This window comes from Poecilia reticulata, chromosome 10, assembly GCF_904066995.2.
Source record: "Poecilia reticulata chromosome 10, P_reticulata-male-v2, whole genome shotgun sequence".
Taxonomy (NCBI): Eukaryota; Metazoa; Chordata; class Actinopteri; order Cyprinodontiformes; family Poeciliidae; genus Poecilia; species Poecilia reticulata.
The window spans coordinates 29,038,327-29,061,931 of record NC_088839.1 but is presented as its reverse complement, the minus strand read 5'-3'; the positions used below and the strand labels follow the sequence as shown (position 1 = coordinate 29,061,931).

Genomic DNA, 23,605 nt, shown 5'->3' with positions numbered 1-23,605 from the left:
TCCATGTGATTGAACCCAAACTTTTCATGTGGACAGAGAGAAACAGAACATTGTTAAAGGTTATATAAAAAAGAAGCAAAGGACTAGCTGCTTTGCAGGTGTGTATTTGAACCAGGTGCACTGGAAGGAACAAGTTTTCACAAAATAACACTATAAAGGGAACCAAAGAGTACCAAATAACACAACTGGAACAAAACAAAATCCTGAGCTTAACAGGCTGAAAGGAGCTTCCTTTGGTTTAGTATTGGAGTTAAAAGTGAGGAACTGCATTGCCTTGATGAACTCTGGGAAAATGGCACTCTTATAAAACAAACCATAAAGTTAATCATAAAGTTAAATGACTAGCAATCATTGGAAAGGGCAGAAAAAGACTCAATCCAAAGAGTCCTGTCTTATTTAGATTACAAGAAAGTTGTTGAACTTTTGAGTCTTTTAATGGAGCTGTTTATTTGTGGGAAAGTGTTGAAATTGATATTTTATATACTATTGACGAATTGACTTTGCGTTACTGTCAGAAAAAAGAGCAGCTTCTGTTCTCTACAAACAGCTGAGAATTTATCAAGATCAAAAATGTCCTCCAAAGGTTGTGGCAGAATGTGTTCACAAAAATACCCATTAACAAACTGTTAAAATGTTAATAAATAGTTCTGTATGCATTTGATGAGTACTTCTTGAAATTAAACAATAGTAAACATCTTTTCACATTGATGTAATTTGGAAGAATACATATAAAAACAGCTTTGATTTGATTTATACAACATTTAATATTTGAGTACACAACTTTTATATTGAAATTCTATTTATGTGGCTTTCTTGAGGAAAGAGGGCCACATAAATATTTTTATGAAAATGTAATAAAAAACGATGTGCTCATCAGTATTGGTTCTGGACCATTGTCCTCATATGAACAGAAAATTTGATCCTTCAAACATGAAGTCTGAGAACCTGTTTTGTATAAATTAAATCTTTTGAAATGAACTAAGATTCATTATCCCAAAAAAATTGAGAACAGCACCACAAAACAACAAATGGATGTTAAGGAATATTTGTCGAAACAGTAAAACATTATCCATCAGGCAGCTTTACAAACTTTCTCTTGCTGCATTTAAACACATCTTCTCCCCATGTCTCATCCTAAGTAAATTAACTCAAACATAACTTCATGTTGATGTTTGCATCCAAAGCCTCCTGAGAGCCGCTGGTCTTCTCTTGTAATCCGGTTAGCTCAGCATCTCCTGTGCGGAGGTAATCTACTTTGATCCTCGGCCCGCGACCAGAACACTGAATCTGTGTCAAAGCAGCCAGCGCCTGTGCTGCCCAATCTATAAACGCACATGCACTGCTTGACTCATGTCCTACTTAACATCCAGGCAACAAGTGCTCTGATTACAGAAGCCACAAATTGTCAAATAACAAACCTGAATAAACATTTATGTCGCTCAAAGCCAGGAGGGGTTGTAATTATCCCTCTGTGATGTTATTTCACAGGAGTGCAGAAGTTCAGCAGCAGGCGTAATTTCATTGAAATTTAAACAGTTTCCTCCATCTCTAGTTAGTTTTCCTTGAACTTGCCTGACCTCAACTCGACCTCTCATACGTGTAAACAGACATTACGCAGCCGTTTCTAGAAATGATCAAGATGTTTGGTTCAATGTGCAAAAAACTTTGAACATCGTCATCCTGCATTAACATTATACTGCTACCTTGATTCTCTTTGTAAGACCTGAAGTAAAAAAAAGACAAAATGGTGTCTTATTACAATTATTTTGCAGGGTTGCCCAAAGAGAGTTCTAAGGGTCATTTGTGGCGCTCAGGACAATTTTGTGTGAGCGTAAACCACAGTTCTAAAATTTAATATATTTGTTTTGCCAGCTCAGGTTGTTGATGAATACACAAATTAAAACAAAACTGTTAGAATTAGTTTTTTACAAATGGGAGGCCTTTGAAATATTTATATGTATTATAGACAAATTGAAAATTCCCAACATGGATAAGTTTTCATCTTTTGCCAACCATGTTTTTAATTTAAATTGACAGTAAGTAGAATTACAAACGGGGTTCATTGCCGTTGCTAACTATTTAGGTGCCCTAGGCATAAACGATGTGTGGTGCTCCACACTTTCACATGCTGTACTTTTTTGATGTAAAACCTAAAGACACCAATATGGTCTGAATTCATAAAGGAAAGTTCAATTATTTTGGATTCACATACTGCAACGTTGCGGTGCATAGTAAATTATTTTAGAAGTAGGACATTAAACGGATGGAAAAATGTGTTGCTTTTGTATTACTTATGTCTGTTAACATGCTTCACACATTTTTATTTAACTATGTTGTTGTTACGAGTAATTATCATGATTTAGTCTGACTTTTTTGGTGCCCCCTCCACCTCCTTGTCTTACATGATAGTATTATGCGCGTGGGCACACCTATTTATAAAACTTGGCTAAATAAAGCAAGAGTGAGACAAATTTTGTTCTTGTTGCTGAAATTACCCACATTAAACAAATCTAGACAAAGATAGTCAAGTTGAAAAGTTAGAGAGATTGTAAGCCGTGTTTATTTAATTTTTTCACCAGCCAAACCTTAAAGACCCTGTTTATGTTTTGGATCTACAATGATTTACTGATCCATTTTCCACAGAAACCAGAATACTTTCCTTGTGTTTAGTTTATTGTTGAGCAGAACAAATGAAACAATAGTAGTTCTTGCAATTTTACAAAATAGAAAACAAGAAAAAGCGTCTGGCCATAGAGTACTTTCAATTTGACATTTTTGACTGCCAGGCCTTTTTCCTTTGCCTTCTCAGTCTGCAGACCTCTGGAATATTTACAGAGATTTTACAGAGAGTAGTGGTCAAAGATCAGAAGAATGATCTCTCAACACAAATTAGTAGAATTTAGATTTCTGCTTTACTTTATGGGAAATTTTATATTACAGTGACATTCAATTCTCATTTTGCTACTATGTTCTGTTTTTGACAAAGTCGCTGTTGGATGTTAGTTTTATTCATAAGGAAATCTCATCCTCCCATGTAAAGGAATGTGCTTTTCCATCTCCTAAGAGCTGCATGGGTTATCCCAAAGATGCTTTGACTAATATGTGAACCACTTTTTTGTCAAGTTTTTTTTTTCCAACTGAAACACATAAACCTAAATGTAATAATTGTATAAAAACATAGGATAATCTAAATGTTGTTTTTGTCAGGAAATTGTAAATCTACATAAAATAAATCAAATACATGAAAAATCATTTTGAATTTTGAAATTTATTTCAGTAGTCAAAAAAAGTATTAACTGTGTTAAAAAGAAAGAAAGCCACCTTAAAACTGCTCTTTTCCTCTGAAATTACCTATGTATTTATCTTTTTTACCATAACTATAATGCATCCTCTCTTCACCTACAGTTCTATTCAGTTTTTATTGCTGTACTTCTGAAGACTTGTACTGATTATAAGAGGCTGGTAATAGAAGTGATATGAGTAATAATAATAAGTATTATATATTATAAAATTATACAGGTCCTCACTTTATGATGCTGAAAACTAATAATCTGCATCAGCTTCTACCTACCTTGTTTTGTAGTACCACAGTATGGCCACTAGATGGTGGTGCATACTCATATTTGTAAGCCTACTAATTACAAAGTTTGACATGAAGCTATAAGAGAAATATCAGATCACCAATATTAAGACATAAAACTGTACTCCTCTTTTTTATGTTAGAGTAGACAATTTAAAATGCTATATTTATTTACCAGTCAATATATGTAGACTGCAAATTAAGGACCACAACCTGACTTTTGCATTTGTAATCTGCTGCAACTTTTGACACTTTCAGGATTTTTTCTTTACCTTTTACTTAACTTCTTTAAAATTAAGTAACATTCTAGATACTTATTATAAGACTTTAAATATTGAAACTAAACAACATAAAGTGTGAGACTAACATTGTAATTGTTATAATGCAAGGCATTTAATGTATCCAAATAACTTTTGTATCTTTTTTTATTTTTGAGATCTTTCTTTTTGAAGACCCCCCTTAAACCTGAATGTGTATAAAATATTGTCTTTCTTCTGGAAATGAATCCAGCTTTAAGACATGTAAATGCTTATAATTAAGATCTCTGGGGGATATTGCTACCTGTATGTTTGATTGACACCTTCCACCACCAGCTGAGCTGCCATGAGGAGGGCCGGCAGAGGGCGGGCAGACAGAAGACAGGACATCCAATGGGATCAGCGATGGGAGGGAGTTTGTTCCACTCCAGCTTTGTTCTAACTTACTGGGACTCCTGAGCGCAATATGACTGGAGCACCGTTATTCCCCGGGACGGTGCGCGTATGCTCAGCGCGCCCTAACTTTTTATAAACTTCTTTACGCATCTCCAAGGATCTGGAAACTTTTTCTGGCTTTTTGTAGCAGCGCAAAAAAACAAAACAAGAGGCAATCAGAGAAGCTGAAATGAAACTTCCCTGATCTGCAGGAATAATTTTCCTCCATCCAGAGGATTTTGTTGCAGCTGGATGAAATAACACTTGTGGAGTACTTCTGGGACACTTCAGTGCGGATAGAGGGGAAGAGCTGCTGCTGCTTTTCTCATTGAATTTTGGCTGCAGACACTTTGTGGAATACAATGCTGTGGAGGCTCTAACTTCTGTAAAGTTGATGCATCATCGGCATGGACTCTGTCTGAGAAAGGAGGACAGGTTGACTGACCATGGCGCTCACAGTTAGAGGCTTTGGCCGGTTTCATTTTGTTCTGCTGATGCTGTGGACTCTGGCGCGGAGCTGCGCGTCCAGCCAAGTCCGCCAAGAGTTCCGTGTCCTGGAGGAGCAGCCTGTCGGAACCTATGTGGGCACGATAGAGACCAAGCCCAGCTTCACGTACCGTTTCAGCGAAAGCCACAAACTTTTCGCGATTAACGGCACCACTGGAGTCATTTCCACATCATCGGTGATTGACAGAGAAGTTCTCCAAAGTGATGTCATTAACGTAGTGGTGCTGTCCAGCCAGCCGACCTACCCCACGGAGGTCCGGATCGTGGTTTTGGATATTAATGACAACTCTCCGGTGTTTCCAGACGCGTCCATAGTGGTGTCCTTTAAGGAGGACGCCAGCAGCGGGAGACAAGTGATCCTGGACACTGCCACGGATTCTGACATTGGAAGCAACGGAGTTGATCACACCACTTACAGGATAGTGAAGGGAAACGAGCAGAGGAGATTCAGTCTGGATGTTACAGTCAATCCCAGCGGGGAGGGGGCATTCCTGCACCTCGTTTTAACCGCTGGTCTGGACAGAGAGGTTACCCCCTTCTACCAGCTCCTGATCGAAGTGGAGGACAAAGGAGAGCCGAAAAAGTTTGGCTACCTGCAAGTAAACGTCACTATTCAGGATATAAATGACAATCCCCCTGTTTTTGAGCTAGATCAGTACCAAGCCAGTGTGTTCGAGGATGCAGCTGTAGGTTCGAGCATCCTGCAGATCACAGCATCAGATCAGGATGAGGGAGCCAATGCTGAAATCAGGTACTTTTTAGATGAGGGGACGCCTTTTCAAATTGATCCTAAATTAGGTACTATTATTATAAAGGAGGGATTGGACTATGAGATTAAGAAAGAGTACTCACTGACCATTCATGCTGTAGACAATGGTGTTCCCTCTCTGTCAGGCCGGACAGAAGCCACAATAAAACTTTTAGATGTGAATGATAATGACCCCGTTGTGAAGTTCAGATATTTTCCCACCACTTCTAAATTTGCCTCTGTTGATGAAAATGCACAGATAGGCACAGTTGTAGCTCTGCTCACAGTTTCAGACTCAGACTCACCCACAGCTAATGGCAACATATCTGTTTCAATCTTAGGAGGCAACGAGCAGAGGCACTTTGAAGTGCACACATCTTCTGTGCCCAATCTAAGTTTGATTAAAGTTGCGAGTGTGTTAGACAGAGAGAGGATTTCCTCATATAATCTGACTGTTTCTGTTTCAGATAATGGCAAACCTATGGCCAGGTCCTCCTTTGCCAGTCTGGTTATTTTTGTGAATGATATTAATGATCACCCCCCAATATTTCAGGAAACACTGTACAGAGTAGATATCAGTGAAGGAACTCCAAAGGGCAGCTACATTAAAGGGGTTTCTGCAACAGATGGTGATTCTGGGCAGAACGCCAACCTGAGATACTCTCTGGTGTCTGGAAACACTTTGGGCTGGTTCTCCATCAGTGAAAACAGTGGCCTGGTTACCAGTGCCACTTTGCTGGATAGAGAAATCGCATCTGAAATTGTGCTCAACATTAGTGCCAAAGACCAGGGGCTGCAGCCTAAGATTTCCTACACTAAACTGATAGTTAACATCACGGATGTGAATGACCAAGTGCCTACATTTACTCAGAGCACATATCACGTTTCTCTGGTGGAGCATGCTCCTGCTGGCACTGAGCTGGTGCTGCTGTCTGCCTCAGACGACGACCTCGGGGCCAATGGAACTATCCGGTTCTCATTTGATGCAGAGACCTCTGCCAGCACTCAGGAGCTGTTTCGTCTGGATGCTGTGTCGGGCCGATTAAGCACAGCCGTGGAGCTGGACAGGGAGCATCAGGCCTCATATTTGCTCCATATCCGTGCAGCAGACGGAGGCAGCCCCCCACTGCACTCTGTAGGAAATGTCAACATCACCATTTGGGATATCAATGACAACAGACCAGTGTTCTACCCTGTTCAGTATTTTGCCAATGTGAAAGAAAATGAACCCTCGGGTTCTTATGTGACCACTGTTTCAGCCACAGACCGTGATTTGGGAAGAAATGGAACTGTCAAATACATAATTACAGCAGGAGACACTTCCAAATTCCGTATTAACAGCAATACAGGGAAAATCACAACTCTAGTACCCCTGGATAGAGAAGAGAAAACTGCTTACCAGCTGCAGGTGACAGCAGCAGATGGGGGAGGCGTGCGGTCACACATCCAGGCCATTGTGACTGTAACTGTTATAGACACACAGGATAATCCACCTGTCTTCAATCAGAGGGTGTACAGCTTTGTCATGTTTGAAAATGTAGCACTTGGGACAGTCATAGGCACCGTGTCGGCCACCACACTGGACCTAAACACAAACATTTCCTATCTGATCACCTCAGGTGATCAGAGGGGGCTTTTTTCTGTGAACAATGCAGGCCAGATCACAGCATCCAGTCAGATAGACAGAGAGGAGCAAGCATTTTATCAGCTTAAAATTGTAGCCAGAGCCGGCGAGATCACAGGAGAGGCATTTGTAAACATAACTGTGAAGGACTTAAATGATAACGCTCCTCATTTCATTCACAATATGGAGCATGTGAGCGCTGTGGAAAACTGGAGTACCGGACATGTAATATTCCAGGCAAAAGCGTCGGATCCTGACGAAGGTCCCAATGGCATGGTGATCTACAGCCTGAAAGAGAACCCAAAAGGCCTGTTTCACATCCATGAGCGGCATGGTCTGATCACACTGACTGGCCCGCTGGAGGTCACAACGAGCTCTTACGAGATTGAAGTCATGGCTGCAGACATGGGGGTTCCCCGGCTAACCTCCAGCCTCATCCTGATTGTCAGCGTTTATGATGTCAACGACAACTCACCTGTGTTTGATCAGCTCTCATATGAAGTCATCATTCTAGAGTCTGAACCCGTCAATAGCCGGTTCTTTAAAGTGCAGGCCACTGACAAAGACTCTGGTCTCAACGGGGAGATTATGTATGACATCACCAGTGGCAACATGGGTGATGTGTTTGGGATTTTTCCAGATGGACAGTTATACATCAAAACAGAGCTGGACAGAGAGATTCAGGACAGATATAACTTGGTGCTTGAAGCCAAAGACAGGGCTGTGGAACCACTGAGCACCTCAGTAAACGTCACCGTGATCCTGGATGACGTGAACGATAACCGTCCTCTCTTCAATAGTACTAATTATGTGTTTCATTTTGAGGAGGAACAGACGAGAGGATCAGTTGTTGGGTATGTTTTTGCTGAGGATAAAGACTTCGGCCCTAACAGTGAGGTCAGATATACATTTGAAATCCCGCAGCCCAATTTTGAGCTGAACACCATCACCGGGGAGCTTACCAGCACGCTGCAGCTGGACCGCGAGTCACTGATGAGGCAAAGGGGTGCTGCTGTGTTTAGCTTCATTGTCGTCTCATCAGATCAGGGTCTCCCCAAACCCCTCAGAGATCAGGCCAAGGTGCAGGTTTACATTCAAGATATCAATGACAACCCTCCAAAATTCACTAAAGACGTTTATCAGGCCTCCATCTCTGAGTCAGCTCAAAACATGACTCAGCTGCTCCGGGTCTCTGCCTCAGATGTGGATGAGAACAAAAATGGACTTGTTCGTTATCACATCGTTGAGGGCAATGAGGAACGTCAATTCATGATAGATGGCAGCTCTGGACAGGTGACTTTAGTTGGAAAGCTGGACTATGAAACCACTTCTTCTTACTCACTTAAAATTATAGCTGCTGATGCTGGAACTGTGCCTCTGTCTTCCTCTTGTCTGCTGAGCATTAGCATTCTGGATGAAAATGATAACGCCCCATCCTTCCCTAAATCCTCCCTGTCTGTGGATGTGCTGGAGAACATGAGGATAGGGGAGCTTGTGGCGTCTGTGACTGCCACGGATGCAGATTTGGGTCAGAATGCAGACATAACATACAGCATCACAGCCACAAACAACCACGGCACTTTCAGTATTAGCCCCAACACCGGCAGCATCTTTCTATTTAAAAAGTTGGACTATGAAACACAATCACTTTACAAACTCAACATAACTGCAAAGGACAACGGTAGACCTCCTCGCTCCTCATCTATACCCGTGGTCATTCATGTCCGGGATTTTAATGACAACCCTCCTATATTTGCCCCTGGAGACATTTTCAAATCTATCCCTGAAAATCTTCCTCTCTCAGCCTCAGTCATGACCATTATAGCTCACGACACGGATGCAGACATAAACGGGCAGCTACAGTACTCCATTGTTCAGCAGATTCCTCGAGGGAACCACTTCAACATCGACCCAAGCTCTGGGCTCATTTACACCAATAAGGAAATTGACAGGGAGTTTTCCAACCTGTTTGAGCTGACCATCAAAGCCACAGATCAGGCAGTTCCAGCTGAATTCCGACGATTTGCATTAAAAAATGTCACAATATGGGTCACAGACCTGAATGACAATGTTCCTACTTTTGTATCCCAGAATGCTCTCGTGGCTGAGCCCAACATTGTTATTGGCTCCATCCTGACAACAGTGATGGCCCTTGACCCTGATGATGGGGAAAACGGGGAGGTGGAGTATGAGCTTCTGCAAGGGGATGCAGACACCTTCATTATGGACAGGTACAGCGGGGATATTCGCCTGGCTTCCCAGCTGGTCCCATCCCGACTCATGTACACCCTGGCAGTGTCAGCAACAGACCACGGCACCGACCGTAAGACCTCCAGAACTGAGCTGACAATCATCCTTCAAGGGTTAGATGGACCCGTTTTCTCTCAGCCCAAATACATAACCATCCTTAAAGAAGGCCAGCCACCTGGAACAAATGTCATCTCCCTGGATGCCTCAAGTCCAAGGGGCTCTTCATCAAAAGTGGAGTATTTCATTGTGGCAGTACGGAGTGGCGGAAAATCCGTTGGACGCCTTTTCACCATTGGACGCCACACTGGAGTGGTACAGACTGCTGCGGAGCTGGACAGGGAACAAGGGTCCGACCTGTACCTGGTGGACGTGTACGCCATTGAGACAGATGCCAGCCAGCCCAGAACACAGCGTGCTGAGGTAAGAACATTGCTGACTGTTTTAGTCTTTGAAAGCACCTAACAGGGAGCTTAAATTTAGCAAAGGATGGCTCGTTTGATCTGCTTGGCAGGAGAAGGACATGAACTCAACTACTGGCAGTTATTTGACATCAATGCAATATGATTAATAAATTCCAAAGTACTTGTATAATAAACTGCCATTTTAGTGGAGATCAGTGAAGCAGGTTTTATTTTGCTATCATAGCCCGGATAAAAAGGCATTCTTGCAAGTCTGCTTTACAAGCTCCTTTGTTACTTTTATGCCACCAACATCTTCTTATCAGTGGTTATATAATGTGCTTTCATATAATATATGTTGTTGAAATGAAAAAGAGTCATTCATGTGGTCTTGCCGTGCAGGTATGCAATTTCTCTGTGTTTGAGCTGCTTGAGGGTGTTTTGGCACTGGGGTGGTCTTGGATACCTTTATTCCACCAGGAACTGGCTCCACTGGCAATAAGTGACCATTAAAATTGGCTGACCTCTACAGACTTTATAAAAAGATGTTGCGTTCTAAGATAAATTTAAGTTGCCCTGTGAGTTTTCATGATGTGATACTTTTTTTTATTTTATTTTTTGACATGTAATGTCAAAAAACTTTAGGCCTGATTTGGTTGGCTGATGGCAAGCTGCCAGTAAAATCAAAACCAAATGTGATTTTTTTTTTAATTACTTTCTAAACCATTAACCAGACCTCATACACCTTGCTACAACAAGCTTCAATCAAAAAACAACAAAAATATGCAAGCTGCTTCTTTTCTTGGAGATGGGTTTGTGTTAGTTTTAAATATCAGAGACAAACTGTGATATTATGTTAGCAGATGTAACTGTAACAGTTTGTGAAAGGTCATATTGAAATATCAGATGTTCTCTCATTTTGCTTTCACTTGAGTTAGCAATCTGCTTCTCTGCTTACAAGGTTGCTGAGTTAAATAAAGAGCTTCACTTTTCCATCCTCAAATCTTAAACTTCGGTTTGGTTTCAGTCTAGGCTTGAACTGTGTCATTGTAACAATCCATTTGCTGGAAAGTGTTATTAGTGCCCTAAAAAGTACTATACAAACAAACTTTAGTGTGTTTTATTGGAATTTCATGTGATACACTACGTAACAAAAACATGGAACATAGCTGCAAAGCGTATATTTAATATTTTTAAAAATTAAAATCTGAAAAGTGTGGCATGCATTTGTATTTAGCCTCCTTAGAGGTAAAACTATGAATGGCACCTGGAAGTCATTTGTGTGTTTGTGACATAGGTCAAACTTAGTCAGGTTAGGAGTGCATCTGTGAACATTCATTATTAAGTCATGACCCAAGTCCTCTGTTGGATTTAGGTCTCGACTTTGACTGAGCCTTTGTAGCGTATAAATCTGCTTTGATGTAAATAACTAATTTGCAACTGTTGCTGCATGTTTAGGGTCATTATCTTCTCTCATCGTAAGTCATATTCTGCCTCTAAGAAGTTTTATTTCAAGTTTTCCCTTTAGTTAGCTTCATCTATCTTCCTATTAACTCTGACCACATTTCTTGTCCCCCTATCAAATAAGCCAAATATTTAAGTTGCACAACTCATAGCTGATCTGTCGACAGATTTTTCCACCTGAGCTGTGCATATGTGCAGCACCACCAGAGCTGGCTGCTTGTATGATGAAGGCTCTCTTTGCATGCCTATCAGTTTGCACCCCAGAGGAATTCATTTCCTTATTAGGTTACATCTGTTTTTTTGTTTTGTTTTGGGGTATCAGCGTAAAAAGTGTCAGAAAATAAATATACCCCACACTTTTCAAATTGTTATTTGTGAAAATTTTAGAATCCATGTGTCATTGTCCTCCCACTTTCAAATTATGGATTACTTTCTTGATTTATTGCATAAAGTTAGATGTTTGCTAAAGAGTAATGAAATGGGGAGGAGTTCATATGAACTTGTTCTAGTTTTGCACTGCAGTGAGCTCAACATCCAGGATGAATGAGCAGGTCATATTGAAAGTGTTTGGTGTCCTCTCTGTCTGCGAGACCTAATAGCACTACAGCATAAACCTACAGACTTAGACTAATGTTTTTCCACTGCTGTGTTTATACACAGGATACCCAGTAGCAACTGGGGGATCATTTCCATCCCTGGGGTTGTGACCCTTTCACGTTCTCAGTTTCTCATTTTCCCCCCATTGATTGGATGCATGAGGGAAAGCTGGCATGTCACGCTCTGCTATGCGGCATGCGTGACGTTTTAAAAACAATTCGGACAAAAGGAATTCGTCTGGAGATGCTTTATCGGGAGCAGCCATCTTAAAACACCTCAAAAACTTTGTCAGTTTTTGTTCTTTGCATCAGTCTCTGCAGAACTGTTCCTTCCTTCTGGATCGCATTTGGGTCATAGGCTGCAAAACTCATTTCAGTCTGCATGTAGACCAACAGTGGTACACACTGTTAGACAGCCATAATGGGATGTTTCCATTTAGTAGCTTCAAAGTGGTAATACTTAATTTCTTCTTGGATGACCTCATTACCCATAAATCTTTCATTTATTTGCCACGTTTGGTAAATACGATGAGGAAAAAAAGAAAATCTTGGCAGCCATTTTATCTATTGTTGTTGAGGAATTTGCGGAGTTAAGGAGGATGTTTTTTATTTTGCTCAAAAGTTTTGCCTCATCACATCCTGTGTTGTTCTTGTTTGGAGCTGGGGAGAACCGCCACCCCCTGAACTCCCAGTGGATTCACTCACATCTGACTCCCATCCAGCGCTCTCCGTTCCACTCTGCGACTGGTGTCACAGCACGTGTTTCTCATCAGGCATTAAGCAGCCTCAGATCACTGGAATGGGGTTTGTGTGCCACCTTCCTCATATGAATCGCCTTCAGTTTGTTACATTTACAAACAAATGACAGGAAAAGTGATTAGTTTTCACAAAGGGGCTATTTAACCACTGGCATTTGATCGAAATGGTTTGACTGGTGTCAATTAGATGAGCTGATCAAAGAGGAGACTGGCCTGCTCTCCAAATGTTGGAAATTCTGAATAAAATGTACAATTTATTTTATTGCACCCAGTTCTTATTTTAACAAGTTTTGTTTGTTTACACGGATGTGGTTGGCTGGACCAAACTCTGGCTGTTGTATCTCTCAGAAGGAGCCAATAAATAAACACTTGGGCCAAGATACTTTCTGAAATATTTGAAAGGATCCTACAAATGACTATTCCACCAGCAGTATCTTTATTATTGATAAATAAAAGAAAACACCCTTGATTGCAGATTAGCTGCTCCTAATTAAGCGGAAGATAATGAATGGATGGACAGATGGATTTACTTCAGCTAAATGGTTGCAACACCTTGTTTCTTCTCTTGTTCAGCCCTTTTGTGACAGATTAGCTGCTGTGTTTGGGATCATTGTCCTCTTGATGACCAAGTTTAGTTGGGAATACTGGATTATGCTTGTGTCAGTGACCACAAGGTCCCAGAGTCCTGGTGCTGCAAAAGAAAGCCCAAACTATGACTCCTCCATCAACGTGTTTGAAAGTTGGTATGAAGTGTTTGTATTGTTTTGTTTTCTCCAAACATGGTGCTGTGCAACATGGCCAAATATTTTCAATGGTTTTGTGTAAATATTCCAGAAGTTTTTTGGTTCATTCAAATGCCAACTGAGCCACGCTTGTCCAGGGTTTCACATTTTACATCCGAACTGAGGCCTGCAGAGTTGTCTTCTGTTTTTGGCAATTTCAAAATTTAATCTGTGCAACTGGATAATTTGATTACCTTCTTTAAGGTCAATACCTGTTCAGCTAAGACAAAATTATGCATACTTTGGTGCACATTTAGGTGTTTCTTCTGACTGAAAGAAAGATTAACTTTTTGGAGTTGTCCAGGGAGAATCCCAACTGCAGTCTGAAATCAGAGATAGGGGTTCGGTTGATGGGAACGAAAGATAAATTGTTTTAAAATTATATTTGTAATTACAAACAAGCAATTTTTTAAAACAAATTTGAAGAAAAGCTAATTCTTATAAATTAATGCTCTTTCTCCATTTCTTTATAATCTTTTGAGAGATGTCAGCCTTAACTGTCTGAAATAAATGTCTTTGTTGAATGAAATTATATAAAAACCAAAATCAGCAAACCACCAAACACCCATGCTTTTATACAGGTGACCACACTTCTTTCTGAAGAGCTATTGAAGGGTGTATTCTGTTTTTTTCCATCACTATGCTTATAAAAACTTTTTTAACTCCATATCTGTTTATCAAGCTACATGTTTAGTATTCCACCAGACATTTCTTTATTTTCTGACAGAAACGAAAGAAAACCTCCTCAGAATAATGCAGATCTCTCTCGTTTTTGTTTATTATCTATGTTTTATCCCAACGTCTCTGCAGCAATAAACTGGCAAGCAACAAAAGCTTTCTGAACTCCCTTCTAATCAAATTGAAGTGCTGTTATTCTCTCAGAGGCCCAAAGTGCCACATCACTTCTTGCCCCCTCCTCTTAAAGGCATTGTTCGCCTGTAAAGTAAACACAGTGGAAGCGTTTCACAGGCCCTCCTTTGTTCTGCCTTTTCAGATAAAGTGTTGTACTGCCCCGTCAGGGACTTTGCTGGACTTTTATTATTCTTTTGTCTGTGCCAACGTCTCACCCTGGCAGATTTAGGAGTGTGCATGGATTCTCCTGACAGCCAGCTCTCCTCCCCTCTCATCACCTGTAAGAGTTGTACTTGGATTTAAGAAAAGAGTGTGTTCAAGGTTTCTTCTGGACATGTCAAGTGGTGGGACTAGGAGTTGTAGGAATGAAGGAAGTGTTGAGGTGACAGGGTTTCTTAAAGGGTGCTTATTGCAAGGAATCATGGGAAGAAAGCAGGGAGGGAATCGTTCAGGGTCTTCAGAAGGAACTAGGTAATTTTGGACTGGAAAGGTCCAAAGAATTTAACTCTAAACTCTGTTCAATAGTTGAAATTCCCTTTAAATTAATTAGACTCTTTAATGTGCTTTGTTTTGTAACTTTACCACTTAAAACTTCAATGCATTTTATTTTGTGACACACTGACATAAAGTAATGCGTAATTGTGAAATATAAGGAAATATAACAGTTTTTGAACATTTTTACATGTAAAATCTGAAAAGTGTGGTGTGCGTTAATATTTGTCTTAATTTATTTCCATGTCTGATTCATCTTCTGTGTTAGTGTGTCACATACAATTTTCCAAAATGTTAATATTTACAGTTTCAATGAGAAAGACAATCCTACAAAATATGCGAAAAAAACATTAAATGTAACTTTTTTTCTCCTTCTTACTTATAATTATTACATTTATTTAACATAAATTCTGTTTCATACCTTCTGATTTAATTGAGAATGAGTTTTGTGGTGGAAATCAGTTATCAGATAGTGTGCTATAACTTTATTAATCTGATATTGAATACATTATGAGATAAAAAATTTCCTACACAATTCATTTATTTATTTAGTCTAGACAGTTTAGCATCAAGGTCTAAAAATTGATAAATTGTCTTTCTGATTCCATTTTTTGTGCTGCTTTGATATTCTTGTGATATAAAATTATCCCGAATACGAACACTGGTGAAAAAGTGATTCAGTCATCAGAGACCGTGTTAAGGTTTTAGAGAAGCCAGAAAAAGAGACTCGGTGAAACACAAAACCGACGCAGCCAGCCAGGTCAGCGAGGCGGCAAAAGAAGGTCATGTACAGCTGGATGATTCGATACGGATGCTGGGTTTTGTGTATTTCTGTCTCTGCGTGAGAGTATTAATATTTTTTGAAGTGTTGATGACAGCAGTTTCTAGGGAAAGGTCGGCCATTGTTACACATCAGAGCTCTGCTCCTCTTTGTTTGGCTCAAACCAAACCTGGGATTCATGAACAGAACTTAATGCGCAGACTTCAGGGTTCCCAGAGGAGGGAAGAGGAATGATGCAGAACAAACTACATCCTTGTGCATTGTAATTCACGGTCTGATTGCACTATTTTGTGTATCTAATTGTCCGCATGTACTTTAGCAGAGGCTGTGATGCACTAGCCATGACCGAAGTTGTAATTCACAGGATAATCTGGACGGACAAGCGCTTTTTAAATGGTCATCGACAAGGTGAGGCATCTGCTTGCTGCTCTTCTCGTAGGTGGTCCCAGAAGACATCGGGTCGGCCGGTGCTGAGGAGGGCCGGCTTGTCTCACAACGTTTTTTTACGAGACACCATCGCAATAAAAGTCGGATAAACATTCAGTCGTGCATAGATGCGTGCAGGCAGATGCTGCCAAGAACACATAGAGCCACACAGACACGCTGGCCACAAGTTCAAACTCTCAATCAGCTGCAGGAACACTTGAATGGTTGTGGCAAGCAAAATAAGTCTGTTTTATGTTGTTTATTATGAATATGTGGCTATCAAAGAGCGTTATTTGTTGCAAGTCTTTTCTTGTTTGCTTGGGTTTGTCTTGCTTCATTCATTTTATGTCTCTCCATTCAGAAGTGTTGAATATCTTTGGCTGCTCTCCACCATGTTTGATCCTCGCTGATGAACTTTAACATTTCTTCAGTTCTTTATCGGGACTTTACCTCATTAAAGTCTTTGGATCTGTTACTGTGGTTGCACAGCAGAATCTCATGTCTGTCAAGATGATTTTTAAAGGTAAAAAAAATGTTATTCTGCTCAAAGCATTAGGTGAAAAAACACTTTCTTTTTTTCTCTCATTCATATAATCAAATACATTTTAATATCCAACTTGAATAAATATAAAGGTAAGTTTTCAAACAATGATTTCATTTATTAAAGGAAAAAATCACAATCAGAATCAGCTTGGCCTCCTTTGTTTAATTTCACCAGCCAGACCCAGACCTGAATAACGTATGAGCTGCAAAATCAAGAAATCTCCTCAACCAGATATTAAGTTAACAGGAATAATTACTTTTTCACATTGTGCCAGGTTGGTGTAGTTGCATTATTTTCCTTTAATAAATCAAATAATCTTTTTAAAGCCACATTTTTTTGTTTACTCAGGTTTACACTTAAATGTGATGAAAGCAACAGGACAAATATGCAATGAGGAAAATGGATTTTTCTACTGCTGTTGTTTCTTCTGTAGACTCAGTTTTAGCTCTCTGTTGGTTCTGTGGGTTTGTAGCCAAAACGATTTTGACAATCAGGATGTGAAGACGTTTATCCATGTTCTGTTACTGACAATATAGCTTAACTTTTTTGTAAAACAAAAAAACAATTACAGGAGATAATTTCTGAGCCTTCGTCTGTACCTGATTGGTGCATAATGATCCAAATATTCTTTCAGAATCAGGATTTTAGGCCACTTCTGGTCCATAAAACTGAGTTGTCCTGTAGGGTTTACCTGCAGTCTGTGAGCTGCCAAGGGAGGCCATTTTAGGGCAGAGTTTGTGAGAATGTTTGCAGTGGGGAAGAGTAGAGTAGAGCAGAACCAACAGCCTTACATTAAAGCTGGATCCCTTTTGTGATGTGAGGTTTATCATGTGAAGAGACAATGAAAGAGTCAACACTTAAAGGAGGGATCATATTTACAGTTGAATAAAAAATGTTCAGTGTAAGATTCAAATACACAACATTACAATGGAGGTTTCAGAGCTCGAAATTAAACTTTTTGACATTTCTTGAATCTGTGGCAAACTGAATTGTCTCAGTGTGGTAGCCCTGCCCTGCACTTCTGTAAACAGGTTAAAACACATTATTTACACCATCTATTTATAAACACAAAATATGCTGGTGAAGGGAACGTGAATGTGTATTAAAAGAAAAGGTCTGTCTGCTCTGTGGTCGGCTGTCCGCAGCTTTTCTCTCTTCCCTCATGCAAAGTTGACGCAGGACTTCAAGTTACAATAATAAATGACTGTGGCCTGAGCTGTGCACGCGCTCGCTGCTCACAGTTTTGCATCATCTGGTTTATTTTCACATCAGAGATACATTTCTGTAGTAGTGCCACTTTGATTGTCATGCCTCATTTGGGTGGGGGTCATTCCTTAGTCTTAAGCGCACAGTCGCCAACCAAATGTGAGACCAAAATAGTCAGAACCTCCGCGGGGCAAGCATTTCTGCTTTGGTCTGCAGAATTAGGAATGATCAAAAGGGAGCCATTTAGGATTTCGTTAAGTGCAATCAGAAAGGTGCGTCAGAAGCTGTGAAGTTAAGTTTCCAAGCTTTACATCAACTGAACCGAAGTGAGTTTGATTGAATGCAGTTGAGCTGCAGATTTTCACTGAGAAAATAAGTCTTTCCCTGTTAGGACTCCATCTCAGAGAAGTCTTCATCCCTTCTTTCTGTTCTGCTCTGACTGTGAGGAGACCATAAAAAATGCCCCAGTCTCTCCAGCTCCAAAAAAAAAAAAAAATGTTCCACTACTTTCACTTGTAAAACGAATGGAGTTAGAGAGAAAGAAGCAGAGCACTGGGTTGACTTTGGCACGAGTTCTCTGCAGTAATAATGGATCCCAGCTACGGGGTGATTTATTCTTCCACGTGACTCACAGAGCTCCCTAGCATCAACAAATACTCCAACTTATCCACATGCAGAAATACACAAAGCCAATTTCCATTGTTTTCAAAGCTGACCTGACTCTGCTTCATGTCTTTCAAAAAAAAAGAGAAGTTAAAGGGATCGCTGCTCTCTTGCACATCGCACTTCCAGCCAGCCATCGATCAGCGGCACCCCTGAGTAACTTTGAGTACAACCGGCCCTGTTCCAGAGCGTCCTGCCTCTGGGGACATCAGATGAGACAGAGCGGCTGCGTTCTCATGCATTCAGTCAGGGGTGCACATGCAAACACCTCATTGTAGTAAGACAAGCGACCCGGGGCAGGAAGGGGTATCTCCTGCAGCCCGGACAGATCATTTAGGAGTGATGTGGGGGATGGATGGAGGACAAAGGGCGAGGAGCAGCAGGGGGAAGAAAAGGAAGGAGAAAAGATAGACTGGCACCAGACAGCGAGAACTATGCTGTGGCAGGGCTGGAAAACATGTGATGATGATCAGTTGATACTGATAATCATTGATTTGTTTTTTATTTTAAATATCTGAAATATTGGCGGTATTTTGTCCTTCATCCACAGTTTCATCTCCATGTTGTTTATTTTTAAGCAGTTATGTGGCATGATGGCAGACCTTAAACTGCTGCTGTGCAAGTTACCCAACACGTTGCTGCTAGGTAACCAAATAATCAGTGAGTTACCAGGTAACCAATAACTGAGTTATTTGATGCCAACCTGGTTTAGTTGCCCACAATAGCTGCCTACAAACCCATAATGTTTTGTTCTGAATCAGAGTTCAGTGAATATTCTAAATATTGAATATTTCTGTCAAATTATCTATTAATATTGACCACGTGTCTATCATAATGCATATTGTTATTAATTTATCTATTGTTATCAGAATCAAAATTCCTTTTATTGTCATTGTGTAAGAAAGAAAGCACAACAAAATTTAAAAAATGTATTCCCACTTTTATGCCATGAGTTTCCTATCAGATCTGCTGTTTCTCTTGATCTGCAAGCAGAATAATAAAACTTCATTAAGGAAATTAAACATATATTTTAAACCGTACTGCTTTTTCTATTTGCTACCTGATTTACTCTTTAACCTTGCAAAATCATTTTCTTGCTCAGTGTGTTGTGCGAGTCTTAGCTCAGAGCAAGGCCAAACCACAGCTGATCTGCAGCTGCTTTCAATATTGAAACTGAAATATTTCACCTCACAGATTGTCCCTGCATGACTTTTTTTCCGGCAGTCAATTTCTGTGCAAGTTGTACGTTTTTTTTTTTTAAATCATGCAACAGAGTGGTAGTCGTAACTCTGTTCATGCTCTTCGTTTGACAGCTGCTTGGCCTCCTCGAAAACCTTGAGTATCCACGATTGTCTGCTAAATTCTTCTGGGGGATTTTTTTCCCATTGTAGAAGTTCTTTTTTTATTGCTTTTCAAATTCTTTCCTTCCTGTCCTTATTGAACTGTTCGGTGGGAAAGATTTAATTATTTATTCAGTACTTCTACCTCATTAAGTATTTTAAAAACTGACCAATTGAAATAAAGAAAATGTTAAGAACTCTGTGTGGTTTAAATGCCATTTGTCATTTGTTTCCTATCCTATGGGATTGCCTTAAGTTCTGATATTGGGACCAATATCCTGTTGGTGTGTGATGATGCAGTAGTTGTAATAATCAGAAAACGACATTGGAATAAGGAAATGAATTTGATGAACTCAGATTTTTTGACAGTGTGTTGCTTTTTTTAAATTTAAATTCCTTTTGTTTTATTTGACTTAAGGACAACAGACGAAACTAGACGCTAAATCAGCTACAAGATTCCTTGTCTTAGTATTAAATAAACAAACTGTAGAAGATAATTTCAATGAACAATGAATTTACTGGAGGACATGAATTCGGACTGGAGTCTGGAGAATTTTGGATGATCAAGCCATTTTTGAGCAGCCTTTGTAAAACAGGAGGAGACAGGAATGTCGGGCTGGTCTGCAAGAATGTTGCATGTCAAAATCACCTCCACCTCAATGACAGGAGTCAACATTTTGGCTTGGAACATGAGATTCGCTCAAGATGACCGTTTTATTTCCCTCAGCTGTCATACTGCGACAGCTTGTCTTTTGCTTTTTACAGAATTAGCAGGTGCTTCTCATCAGGTGTTTCCGTGCAGCAGGACGTTAAACACAAAGCCAGCCGTTCTTCACTGGCTAAACTGGCCATCCACGTTTTTCTACCAGGGGTCATTTCACTGAAAGTCTGCGGTTGTTTGCTGAGAGTCGAACGTCTCAGAAAAAAAAGCTTGTGGTCGCCGAGACAATAACTGCAAAGTATGATCTTCAGCTAGCATGGTTATTATCTCATTCAGGCAGATTCTTGGACCAGTGTTGTGTTTGGCGCTGCTTACTCTGTATTTTAACATTACAATTCTGCAGTCAAGTATCACAGCGTAGACTGGATGCAAAGATTGCCTGTAAACATTTTCTCTTGCTCCTGCATGGCATCTAGAGGAGTTTGGTTCTTGGATAACCAACAAAACTCTTGTTTACGCAATTTCTGAACAACTTATCTGCTGTCAGACACAGAGAACAGTAAGAGCTCCTGGCTTGAAGCAGCTAAGCATTTTTGGGTGAATGCAGGCCTCCTTTCCCCTCTCCATTTGGGTCAGTTTAATTGAAAGCAGCTGGTGAGGGTTCTGGGCAGCGCTGTGCGGGGTCTAGTCAACGTGACTCAGGCTGCTGCTCAAGACTGAGGTACCTGAGCTGCGGCGCTACTGGCTTTGTCTGACTAAACTGACATTTTTATTAAAGTTTTTTGCATCCAGAGCTGTTGACTATTTGGGGAAGTTAAAGGACAAAAGGGAAAACTGTGGTTTCAATTCTGTTTATTGACATTTTGGCTATTTTGGCTCTTTAGTTTCTCTGATTTTTCTATTCGCCACAATTTTCACCAGGATCTATTGTGTTGGGATGTCAAGGTGTAATTTCACAAAGTGCTGTTCTTAGAGCAGACTCTACGTTCTTCCCCTTCAAACAATGAACCATTTTAAATTGAATTGCTCGTGTTTGTGTCTGTATACCCCTGTTACATGCCTTCAACCATAAACACCATCGTTACTGTATACTTTCTCAACAACCCACTGAATCTTGGCACCCTTTTCTCATTTCTCTACTGTTATTCTGCTTGGCTTGTCTGGCACTGACACGTAGCTCACAGAGATGGAAAAAAAAAACAAAATAAAACCGTCCACTGCAAAATGAATCATGCAAAAACGTCTAAACTTGGCTGGCCTGCTGTTCAGAGGCAGATCGTAATGAATTCTCCCTCCCAGGACATTGCGTTCTTATGGAATTACAAAGAGGGTTCATCAGATTTAACATTAGTGTGTATCTGTATCTCATCCAGGTTGCTGCTGCTGAGCCTTCCCTGACAGTTCCACAGCCTAAATGTGAAAGCTGGTGGCTACATGAAAAAGAGGATTACAGCATAAATATGCCACTTCAAATAACATTTTGCAGGTTATCTAAAAGTTTTCCAGGTCTCGTTTTTGCACTTTTCTTGTTCCTGGCTGTGAAAACAAGTCAAGTGACATAAGTACACATGGAGATGCAGATGAGTAGTAGCTGAAAGTCTTGTCTTTAACAGGTGTAAGAAGTTTGATCTGCGTTTGATCAACTCACAGTGAATGCCGTCACATCACGCTTCATGGCAAGTGCCTATACTTGGTACATTTGACACACACGTGTTTGGGATGTCTCCGCTTGGCCCTCCTCTAGCACAAAACTAAAATATGTTTCATTGGTTTTACATGTCCAAGAAGTTTTTGAAACATGAGAAAAAATGTGATTACCAAACAAGTGAGTGGAGATTTGTTTCAGATAATAAGACCTGCATCAAACTTGAACAGCTTTTTCTCTTGTGGTTTTTATTTGCATCAGATTTTGCTCTGCAGTCTTTTTACTCAGGGCTTTTACCTCCTAGGTCTGCATCACTTTCAGTTTTTCTCTGCAGGAATTCTTAAATCTTATCAAGGTTTTTATCAAAAATTGTTGTGGATTCAATAAATGCATCATCCTTTATTGATCATCTATACTGAATCAAAGAGATTGTAACAATGGATGTATTTGAGACAGGATGATGGCTCCAAAGTGATTAAGCATTTAATAATAGATTGGTTCTTTTCTAGGTTGTCTGTTAAACAACACCACTCTTTTATCCCTTGAGCTTTTTTATGCTCAATTGCTTCACAGGTCAGAGTTAGTTGTCTTACATGCTTGCAGAAATATTTACAAAGAACTCTTTAACATATGAAAAGACATTTGTACCAAATTATAAAGTGTAAGTGATGACTCGGGAGTTTTTCCACAGCGCTGGATAGTTCTGAAAGTAAATTTTATTTTAGATAAAAGAATATTCTCTAATGCATTTTTATTTGATGGAAAATAACGTTACTGAAAAGTGACCACAAAAACTCACATTCACAACATTTTTAAGAGTCCAGACATAATTTAAAGTTATGCCAGACCTTTTAATTTGCAAGCTACTTAACACATTCTGCAAAACCAAAGCTCTACTTACAGCTTTTACAGGTTCTTCTTTGCATATGCTCCAATCTTGTCTTAAGAATGAGTCAAGAAATTTTTGTGTGAACTTGTTAACAAGAAATAAAATGAACAAACAATACATTCACTGGGAACGCCTGGCTTTACAGAGCATTGCTTGTCCAATAAGGTTTAGTGTCTTCTGTGGCTTTGGAGAGGTTTCATGGTCATTTCTTAGTCATTGAGGTTTAGCAGTATCTGAAACATAAATTTTATTGTTAACAGCTATTTCATTTTTATAATGTCAGCAGACTGACAAGTGTTTTCCTGGAATACGTAGTGGTTTTTATCATAATCCTTCAAAAGGACCCTTTATATAAGTGCGGCACACAGTTGGCATATGTCTTTGCATTCTTTATGTATGTTTACGTCTCCCCGCTGAAAGCCTGCAGACTTCAGGCACGCCAGCTGCCTCAGTGCTAATCCCTCCTCTTGCAGATTTACACATGATCCCGCGGAGTGTTTCGTGCCACTTGATGCAGCTATTTGATAATGAGTGAGCGATCCGATGAGTAGCGAGGCTCTCAGGAGCCGTCCGAGGCGGACCTGTGAACTCTGACCTGACTTGGCAGAACACGAGCGGAAGCAGAGCTGCGGCAGCCAGACGAGCAGCTATGTGTGTAGAGGCAGATGCACACTTTCAGAAGGCATGGTTGAGTTTCACCAGGCTGA

The 23,605-nt window shown here is 40.2% G+C and overlaps 1 protein-coding gene across 2 annotated transcripts in view; it reads left to right on the top strand.

Annotated features, from left to right (window-relative positions):
- Positions 1-4,274: 4,274 nt before the first annotated feature.
- The window catches only part of fat4 (FAT atypical cadherin 4), a 134,572-nt gene continuing 115,241 nt past the window's right edge, over positions 4,275-23,605 (top strand). For both annotated transcript variants that reach the window (XM_008421151.3, XM_008421150.3), the window contains exon 1: positions 4,275-9,821. In XM_008421151.3, coding sequence (XP_008419373.2) covers positions 4,719-9,821 — 5,103 coding nt within the window. In that variant the 5' untranslated portion in view covers positions 4,275-4,718. The remainder of the gene's footprint in view (positions 9,822-23,605) is intronic.